The following is a 10795-nucleotide window of genomic DNA, read 5'->3' as shown; positions in this document are numbered from 1 at the left end:
CACTCACACTCACACACATACACAGATACACTATAAGGGTGATAGGATTTTCCCTGCTCTTCAGTGTAAGCCTCTAATACTGCTGAGACCGTTGTTGCTGTGCATCCATGGCTTCAGGTTATTGCCCTGCATGGACACACAGCCATTTAACCTTTAAAAATATGTTATTTTTTTTATTGGTACAAGCATTAGAAGCACTTTCAAATTATGCTCTGAAGTATGCTTTACATTATCAGTGCATCCCAGTTCATTGTACTTGTGTGGCAGTCTTTGTTCAGCTCTTGACTTTGGGTGTGGCTTACTGTACTGATACATAAGAATTAATTCAGGATTAGTTGTCAGCCTTATTTATCACTTAGTTATCTACTTCGCAGTAGATATTGGTGTTCTGCATCCCTCTTAACCTTATTTCTTGTTGAACGTGTTATATCAAGTATGATATCAAAGTGGCCAAATAAAGAAAAGAATGACTACACAACTTGGCACGTCTGCCATGTTGAATCTGTAGTGTACAGACGATAATGACTACTGTTGATGAGCTGATTACCAAATATATTTATACCAACGAGCCCTCATATCTAAATGTCAAAGTCTGTAGTCGGTGTCATCCAAAATGACCCATATAGACACTGTTAAGATTATGAGAATATTTCCACGTCTACCACCCATGACGTCTGGTTGAAAAAGTACAGATTTATATTCATTCATTTATAGTCATATCACATTGTTGGACTCATAATGGACAGTAACCCCCCTACCCCTTTTTTTATTTATTTATTCAAATTTGTAGACTCAAGTGACATCTCTTTGGGCAATTTATCAGATTCTGCACAAAATGGCTTTCCATAGCTTTTTTCAAATATGAAGCAATACTTGTTTAAGGTTAAAGAAATATCACTGTCATGGTTAAAGCAAACCAACACTGAATGTTAGGAGGAGATGGGACACAAATTGTGATCTCCTATGTCAAGCAATCCATTCTGACCATTTTTGTATAACAGTATACCAAATTGCACTACTTGAACCTCTGCTGACAGTCATTTGTTGCATGCAACTGCAAGAGGTTGCTTGCCAGGAAAACATATGTTATGTTTTCTGCAGATAACAAATTCTGTCATTTTTCTAAAGGGGGCAGTCTCTATTTCTGAGACGCCTGGTACAGTGATGTGTTAAAACTTTAGATCCAGATTTTCAGTAAAATGACAGTGACCCTGGGATTAACCTGTGAGAGCAGTCTCAAATAAATGGTTCCAAACAATACTGAACATTGCCAGTTTGAATCGTTGCTTCGACATTTGTTGCATGTCAATCCCTCCCTGTCTGCCATGTTTCTTGTCAGATTCAATGCTACACTGCCCAGTAAAACATAACTTTCAGATTGTAAATAATTATTCCGCTGCAATCATCAGTGCCCTGTCAAGTTCACATGCCTACCTGTGATAGTGCTATGTCACAGTATTTTTTCAGGCTTAATAAAGCTCTACAGCTATGTTATAGTCCTTAAACACACAACCTCAAACATCCTCAGCATAAATACAGTATTTGAACAACCTGTATATTTGTGGTGTTCAGAACACAACAGTGTAGCTGTTTATTTTATCTATGAGTTATTTTTGTGAAGCTGAATCTACTCTTTAATTAGATTTGCTACTCTTATCAAAAACATAGCTCTCTATCTGCCAGCAGAATCATACAAAGTGAGGTAAAGTGGCCTGTGGCTTGGGAACTGCATAGCAAGAAAACTTAAATGCCACTGAAAAGAAAAAAAATCTGCATAATTTCATTTGGAAAAAAAAAGCAGAGTGAAAAGATAATCATCTCATCTTTGAAACATACTCAAAAGGCCTTTTAATGAAAGATTTATTAGTCTCTACCCGGCCCAGTTATCAGCATCTCCTTATGAAACTGTCACGGGTCCTGCTGAGTCGCTCTACATTTTGATTTTTTGCTGAAAGCGAAAAGTGAAGCGTTGTTGGCATTTTCCCATCCCCTAGCTGCAGCTCCCCAGAGTGGGTTGTTGGATCGGAACAAATTGAAGAAGGCACTTTGGACCTTGTCAGTCTTTAACCTCTCTCCCCCACTTGTTCCGACTCTTTCTTTGTCTCTCTCTCACTCACTCCCACTCTTTTCCTGTCATGCTCCTGCTCTCTAAAAAGTGTATACAAAAAAAGAAACTTGTCCACTACTCCCCACACAACACCCAACATCTCACCTCAACACATTCATTAACATACCCACCCCTCACCTGCCCTTTACCCAACTTTAAACATCTGTGAGTCTTTATCTCTCATTGTATCCTTCATCCTCTCCATGTCTCCCTGCTTCACATTCTCACCCTGCCTTCCTTTTTGTTCTCTTATCTTCCCCGGGTGTGAATGTGCTCTTCCCGACTGTCCTCACTGTCCCGTCACACTGTCTGTCCTGCCGAGAATCCGTCTTGTAGCTATGGTAACCAGCTTGCCACCATGTTGGGAAACATCATTATGCTTGCACAAAAAGAGATATCTTCCCCCAGCAGAGCCGTGCGGTAGGACAGCCTGGCTGCTCAATGATTTCCATATGTTATAATGTAATCAGATCTTCAGCCTTAATTGATTGTCATAGCCATTGGAGATTTTTTTCCTACTTTAAATACCCATACATTTTTTGTAACTTGTTTTATTATCTGTTTGCACTGCACAGTGTTATTAAAAAAATGTCAAGACAAAAATTAGACTGATTGTAACTGCAGTCCATTGTGAACAATGATACCCATTTGTTGGGACCTCCCAAATTTTACTTCCCTAATCTTAACCATTTAAATCTATCTCCCTGTTTGATCAGCACATTAGTCCATATAAATGCAGTGGGAAGAAAATGAGATTACAGGGTTTCTGCGTCAAGACGTAACCCGACTTAATGGCTGTGGACTTGAAATAAGTGGAATGCATTTAAAATCCCCGGATTTTCTTCACCCCTTTCTCTGTGTTTGTCTGTCATGCTTACTCTTTGACTTTTTTTCTTTTTTACATCCTTCCCCTCCTCCCCACATTTCTCAGTAACAGATATTACATCACCTGGCAAGATGGAATGAATTGGAATAATCTTTTCATCCCTTTCTCTACTATTCTGTTTCAATGTCATGCACATTGTATTAAGTATTGAATCCCCAAGTTCATTTGAACACACACTGTTAGCTGTTAGGAGGAGATAACGTATTCTGGAGAAACGGTGAGATAGACTGAGAAAGTTACTGAGGGAGGATAAAAGAAAGACAGACTGAGTTCAGGATCTTTCAAAATGAGGAAAGTGGGACCAGACAAGGACAAGGGACTACAGGAGCTTGTGTATTCTGTTTGAAGTCCATGCCCATAGACTACAGCACCATATTGATCTGGTGCTCTTGTTATGCTAAGGATGGGTTCTGAGATGATGCCATATACCCCTGGACAAATTGATTATGCGGAAGAGTGCATGGCTGGCTCCTTACCGGGCTGCGTTAAAATGATTTATGGACCCATATGTCCACCCTGGTCATGAGACCAGCTCCACCATACACACAAGAGTTAGGGGTTTGGCCCTGACACAAAGACATACTCACAAAAAATCCTAATGGATATTATAGACAGCTATTCTTCCCACGTACAGTGTGTGCTCCTTCATGGCTCAGCTTCCTATCTTGTGTTCCTCCACCTCCAGAGTGGTTGTTTTCATGGAGATCTAAGTAATTAGATTGCCATTTAATCCTCCTGCCTGTGTGAATACAACTGCTATATTTGATTCTGTGTCCAATCAACACAATTCACCATGCCAAGCGAGTCGCTTAAAGGAGAACTCAGATCAATTTAACAGATTTCAAACATCTCACTTAGAAATTTCTGCCCTTTGTCAAGTTGAAACCCTGCCAGGCGCCGGCAAGGTTTGTCAAAAATGAGCCTTCTGTTTTGTATTGAATTTCTGTTTCTCCGCACTTCCTCCGCAGATGAAGCGTTTCAATTGATTGTGGCAGATCTAGGAAGCGAAATCTGTAGTTCTGATGTTAATATAGCGCCTGTTTTAAGACAGTTGTCATTGTGTGTGCATGTTCACCACCGACCAAGTCAAGGGACAAATCTGACCTGACTTTGCCTGTGACACCTTTTAATATTCTGTCAGTTTCTCCCTGGTGATTTTCAAGTACAAGTGAGAAAAACCCAGATAAGACAGATATGTTGAACAACTCACTGACATGTATGTATAATTGGCTCATATTCAAATGGGCACACTTAGTCATAGCTTTTATTTTAGCCTGCATTTTGCATATTTTAATCCTTCGTTGGGAATTCAGGTCATGGTGATATTTAAATGAAACACCTTTCCCAACATACCACTGATTAGTACAGGTACAATCCAAGCTGCCAAGAATATCTTGACAAAAAGAACCTTATAATGGAATTGCTCATATTTGTTTTAAAATTTAGACATCCTATCACACCAGCATCCTGCCATCCCACCAGTTTTGGAGGGATGGTAGCTACTAACGCAGTGACTGGCACAGCAGGGCAAGCACGATGCGTCTTTTTTTAGGCAGGCAGAGCGGAGATGGAGGATAGGTGGACCAGAGGGAGCTTGGCCTTCTCTTCCCCAGGGCCAAATCATACAGAGTTAGCATTAAACATGGTGCTGACTAATTTATAATACCAGGCGAGAACCAATTTCAGCAGTCTGTCCTATTTCATTCATCCTTTAACCCTGCACTCAACCCATTGCCTCTTAATTCCCTCATGCCATGTTGTGCTCTTCCAGTATCCTTTACATCATGTGCCTTTACTCAGCTCAGCACACTTCATCTGGCTGTCATTGAATTGTTGTAAAAGCGACCGTTGTTGTTGTCCACCCTGCAGCTATGAGGGGGACCTACCTCGATATAACACACTCCGCTTTTATGACACTATGCACCTTCCTCAGCTCAAACATCAGAGGGAACAGAGCTGTGCCCTGCTCCTTCATTTTCAGGAGCCGATTGAAGTTTGGCCAGTGGCTTATCAGTTATTGAGAGCAGTGGATGGAAAATGATTTAAATGGCTCTTCAGAGGCAAAATGCAGACTGAGTGGAGCAGCAGTGTCCACTAAAAACAGTTTTATTGATCGCCTCTCACCCTCCTACTCTTTATGTCTCTCTCATCTTTTTCCCCTCCTGTTCTTTTTGACTATTGGAATCATACTTTTTCTCAGCACCAAACAGAAAAACAGCGTCGTCCATACACATATACACACACACTTGTGTCATGCAATACTAATGATAAGCAGACCTTGAACTGCCAGTCTCATTGGGTATCAAAGAGGAAGTTCTCAAACCTGGCAGAGGTGTCACAACCTGCAAGGCTCTGCTGGTAGGTCAGGGCCACCAAATGGTAACTTTGACCTGACTCCACACCATTTCACATTCAGGCTATAACTAGTGGTTATTTTGGTCATGTGGTTAATATATGGATTTTTAGACACACTACCAATGTGGCTCCAGGGATGGCAATTTCATTCGGTCAGTCCAGACTGAAATGTCGATTGGATGGAATGCCATGACATTTTATACGGACATTCATGGTCACCAGAGGATTCATCCTAATTTTTGAAATTTTTTTCTAGCACCACCATGAGTTTCACATTTGTGGTTCAGAGTTGAATATTATACTATTACTACTATAACTATTGGAAGGATTGCTCTGAAATTTGCAACAGATATTCAGGGTCCCTAAAGGATGAATTCCATTGACTTTGGTGATCCCTTGACTTTTCATTTTGTTCCATTACCACGTCTAAACATCCTCACAGAGCTGTTGGTGGGGCTATAGATCCTCAGTCTTGTTTTTGATTAATATGTTACTTGGTTTAGTTTTTATAATGTATAATGACAAACGCCCATTACAAGTTCTGAGAGCCAAAAAGGACCCAGAGAAAGGGATTCAGTTTCCTCACATCTGTGAAGTGGGAACCAGACAGTTTGGTCACTTTTGCTTTATAAGCTACTGAAACAATTAATTAATGATGAAAATGTAAGCAAATTAATTTTCGTCAACTAATTGATAAATGGACCTTTCTCAGCATCAATTGACGTCATGAACACATTCACACACAAAGAAATCTACTATATGCAGGAAAGTATTTACACACACACGCACACACACAACTTCATGAAGAGATAACCATGCATCGTGGTAGACTAATGACTTTGGACTCACGTCTGTATTGGTTGTCAAATAAATTGAGCTGATCTTGAAAGTGCGTAGAGGCTCAGTTGGCTTGGCAACAGCACACAGTGATGATATTTCATGATGTTTTGATGGTAATTCATTTCACCTTTCGCAGCCCTGTGCTCACTCATTCTACAGTATGTATTCTCTCTACTTTTCAACCTTGTGCCCTTTTGTCTCTAACCCTACTCCCACTACGCTCTCCTTCAGTGAATGAAGGGGCGTGAAGAGACAAAGATGTATAGATTCAGAGAGAGAGCGTGTTATGTAAATGTCACACACATCCCTATGTGCTCATTAACAGCATCCACATTAGTCTTGTATCCCTTGCCCCTGCCCTTCCTCTACTCCGTCCTTTTTCCACCTGTTCACTTTCCCTCAAGGAGAAAGGACAGGGCACATTTGGATCATCATGTCTTTGAAGAGGAATGGCCACTAACCTGTAAATAATGCATGCGCTGTTCCGGCATGTGTCACAGTTGGCCGTGTCCTGTCCGGTTCGATAGGAGAGTCTGCGGGGAAGATAAGAGTCGTGAATGAGTAATTACAGGACTCGTTAAGCTGCTACCTCACACCTTCCTTTCTCATCTTGTTTGTTGTACCTCGTTAGCAGAACCGAAGTAAATGAGGGTGATGAGGAGTCGCGTGGCCCTCCTGAGTGGCCTGTGTCAGGCAGCCAGTGCACAAAGAGCATGGTGTCGGCCATTAGCTCTGGTTGACTGATTGGGGGTCAGATAAGGCAAAGTAGTACACAGGAGGAGTTCCTGGGCTGCATTGGAAGGTAGTTTTGATCAAGGACTTGTGTCAGGATTGTTCCATTACCATACAATTACATTACAAATGCTCTAATGAAATAATAACTAGTAAAACTAGTGATTATTTTCATTATCTATTATTATTATTTTTTTTTTTCTTGATATAAAATGTAAAACAAATGCCTAACACAGTTTCCAAGAGCCCAGTGTAATATATTTTATCCCCCCTCTACTTTTTATCCCACAATTGATTAATCCATTTTGTACAGTATAGTATTGTAAAGCATACAGTGAGAGTTATCTTCGTTATGAACCATTTTACTACTTGAAAAAACTGAAAATCATTTGGAAATTAAATGGGTCCTCATAAGCAGATAAAATTTTACAGTTTTATTTAGGACAGCGGCCCTTTGGCTTTATACTCAGTCCATCTTTATTTCATTGTGATATTGATTCACCAAATTCACATTCAAACTCATCAATATCCTATTATATTATATCCTGCGTGTCCTTAAATTGTTCTATTATCAATTGTCACTGAGATAAAATATTGTGATGAACCATTCCATCATATGTACCTATTTCTCACAGGTCAATTAAAGACCAAGTGATGGTCCTGTGGTTACATGCTTCAAAGGCTTAATGGCTTTTTTTTTTTATTTTTTATTTTTTTTTTACAATGCCTGTCTTATTGGATTAGCATGTGGAAATGTGCATATTGATTGACAGCAAGGGTTTCTTCTTTTAATTAATGACATAGGGATGCTGTGTGGACTCACTTCACCAATGACATGGACAAAAGGGAAGTCCTCTGCTGGTTGGTTTTTATGGTTATGACCTGCACTGCTGCATCAACAGAAAAGAGTCTTGTAAATCCAGTACAGATATCAGGTTAAATGGTGTCACACATAATAGCTAATAGCAAGTACAACCAGCCTCCTACTTAAAGCGGTTTTTAGTTCGATGGAAGCCTTTGACTTTTTACTTTGTCCTACCAGGATCAATTTACCTTTGTCTTGAGTGTCACATTGGAAGAAAATTTGTGGAACTTACTTCATCACAGTGAAAAGCACACTCTGTGTTAAAAGGTCAATTTACCCAAATTACACACACTTGCTTGCCAGTGGTGCCCTGCTGTAGAAATAGTTTTGGTTTTATTTGCACAAGTTTTTAAGATATCTGCTTTTAGGATTTGTGCCTTCTGCTTTTGAGATTTCTGCCTTTCTGCCTCCCCCGCATTATACTGGGGCTACATTAAATTACATTAAAAAGAATGAATGGCAGTGCGTCTTTCCAGAAGCAATGTCCTTGTTACTGAAACAGAAAAACACTATAAGGTCTGTGGGTTTTCCTCTGCAGTGGAAGTTGAAAAAACTACCTTTTTGTAACCTGGGTAAACCAATCCTTTAACAAACCATAACTTTCATAAGTCGGCGTTTCTCAGATGAACATTACTGCAAAAGCCACTGGATTCTTCTCCTAATTGAGGTCAACTTCCACATTTATTTCCATTCTCATCTTTGCAGTAGCAGAGACATTTTTCAAATCTCTCTCAGGGACTCTTGTCACACTGCCCATAAGGTGCAGCACCCATAAAAATTAAACCGCTATCATAAATTTCCCCTCCTTATCTACTCCTTTCTGTGCTATATGCTCTGACAGGTATATTAGAGGTGTTGATACCAATATTGTTATTTAAGGCTGTCGCAGAATGAGGTAATCAGGAGAGTCCGAGATGATATGGGCAGTGATATGGGCAAGCTTACTTGAAGTTTACAGCTTGGAGTAATTGTAATTAAGGGGTTTGCCATTGGAGAGGTGGTGACAGTGCAGTGCAGGGCAATGCAGTGGAGAGGTTCTAGGCCGTCTTCACTTTCCACCCAAAGGAGCCGATCGATAGGCAGCCAATGGAGTGCACGGGCAACTGGATCGCGTCCTTTGAGCAACTCACCCTTCTTCTCTCTATCTCTCGCCTCATGCTGTCTAGATCTCTTTCTCCCTCAATCTCTCATCCCTCCCCACCCCTCTCTCACACTGAGTTGATAAGAGAAAATAAGAGAGCAGAGCTCATTTCAGCAAGCCTCCCTGGGGAGAGCGATGCCAAAAGTGCCATTAACAATATATTTATACACCCTACCCCCTTTGTGCTACTAGGTGAGCTCTCCCAAAGGTTACTGAGTGGGTGGGAGTCCAAAGGCATAAAACATGGACACATACACAGTGTTAATAGACAACAGTTCCCCATGAGTGTGATTAATTGGGTCGGGCCTGCCAGCACAGGCTGATGATGCACCAAATTAATTCCCAAGCCTTGTATTGTTGGATGCAACCAATGATGTACTCTAGGACTGCATCGCACCCTTCACACTGTGTTGTATGCCCAGGGCAGGGTTGCACTTCAGGGATATATCTGTGTGGGTGCTTGCATGCATGGTGTGTGGGGACATAAGGCGAGTTGCTCTATTTTTTTTTTTTTGCTAGTAGCCTGGTAAGAGCTACTCATATAATCTGGAAAGGTCTAATAATACAATAACCAAGGGAGATGTATTGCCCTTCCTGGTTGCTCTCACTCACTTTCTTTTACATGCTTCTCGTCAAGTGGCAAAATGTTACTTTGGATGTTTGGGGTCTGAAAGTCCCATTTTCTGCATAGACAGTGCTAGGTGACATGCATTTGGGGCCCTTCCAATTCTTGGATTTGCAGAAAACTGTCCTGGTTAAATAATCAGTACAAAATATGAGTAATAAATGTATCTCTGATAAAAAGTACAAGCATTTGTATACAAACAGTAAAGACAGAAGTCAACAATGAATACAATGAAGCACTTTGGTCAGAAACATCCAATCACAGATTCACCAGTTATAAAGGGGTTGCTTTTGGATTCTGGCTCAATTTTACATGAATTCAACGAACTTGGTGTAATGGTTTGTTCTCAATTGCAACAGCAAAGCAGTATGAATTTGCTACAGCTTTGACTCTTTTTACACCATAGGTTTCATGGTTTCTGTGTTGAGGAACATTGAGGTTATCATTGAAAAACTTGAAATGGGAATTTAAAGTGGTAAAAATTACTTCAATGGACATGTGGTTCCTCCCGCTTTGCAACTCTCTTCTCCTTCTCTTTGGCCCTCTTTTTCCATTCCATACATTTGTTGTCTCCTCCTGAAATCACACAGATCGGGGGAATGGTGGAGAAATAAAAGTTTAAATATTTGAGGGTCATTACTATGGTCACTTTCTAGTTGAAATGGGTTTTTGACTTTTGGTTCTGCAGTTTGTTTTAGCACAGACAAAGTGCCAAAGCTTTTTAAATGTTGACATTTTATTTTTATTTTTTTCCTGTCTGTGTGTGTGTGTTTGTTTTTTGTGTGTGAGAAGCAGTATTTCTATAGGTCACTTATTTCTTAGCAAGATTCTTATTCGCTAAAGTTCTTAATTTATAATACAATAGTATTTCTAATAGTCATTATGAAAAGCAGTNNTTTATTAGTCTCAGCATATTAGCCATTGAATTTCAATTTGTGTGTGAGCAGCATGTCATAAACACATGCATAGTGATGAATGCATCCAGCGGTGCATTTCCTTCCATGAAAAATGAATGTCATATAACATAAGCAGTTATATATCAGATGTAATTGCACTCACAGCACACACACACCTATAGCCTGTGGGCACTCCTATTTGTTGTGCCAGTGACATTTATTTAATGGGAGTATGAAGCTAATATAGTGTGACTAAAGCAGCATTAGAATTTTTGCTTGGCTCGCTAAAAATCCAACTTTGGAAATTGAAAATATGTACAGGCAGGAAGACTGTGTTTGAATGGAAAA

At 40.1% G+C, this 10795-nt stretch overlaps 2 protein-coding genes across 3 annotated transcripts in view; one reads left to right on the top strand and one right to left on the bottom strand.

Annotated features, from left to right (window-relative positions):
* dock1 (dedicator of cytokinesis 1) overlaps positions 1-10795 on the top strand; it is a 168131-nt gene that overhangs the window by 76906 nt on the left and 80430 nt on the right. The window lies entirely within an intron of this gene.
* The window catches only part of LOC118329783 (inhibitory synaptic factor 2A), a 17705-nt gene that overhangs the window by 3709 nt on the left and 3201 nt on the right, over positions 1-10795 (bottom strand). Inside the window, exon 2 of the mRNA XM_035664084.1 lies at positions 6650-6721. Within this exon, the coding sequence (XP_035519977.1) occupies positions 6650-6721 (72 nt within the window). The remainder of the gene's footprint in view (positions 1-6649; positions 6722-10795) is intronic.

The sequence above is a fragment of the Morone saxatilis genome, unplaced genomic scaffold (genome assembly GCF_004916995.1).
Source record: "Morone saxatilis isolate NCDOM2014 unplaced genomic scaffold, NCSU_SB_2.0 Contig1, whole genome shotgun sequence".
Classification (NCBI taxonomy): Eukaryota; Metazoa; Chordata; class Actinopteri; family Moronidae; genus Morone; species Morone saxatilis.
This window is presented reverse-complemented; position numbering and strand designations above follow the sequence as displayed.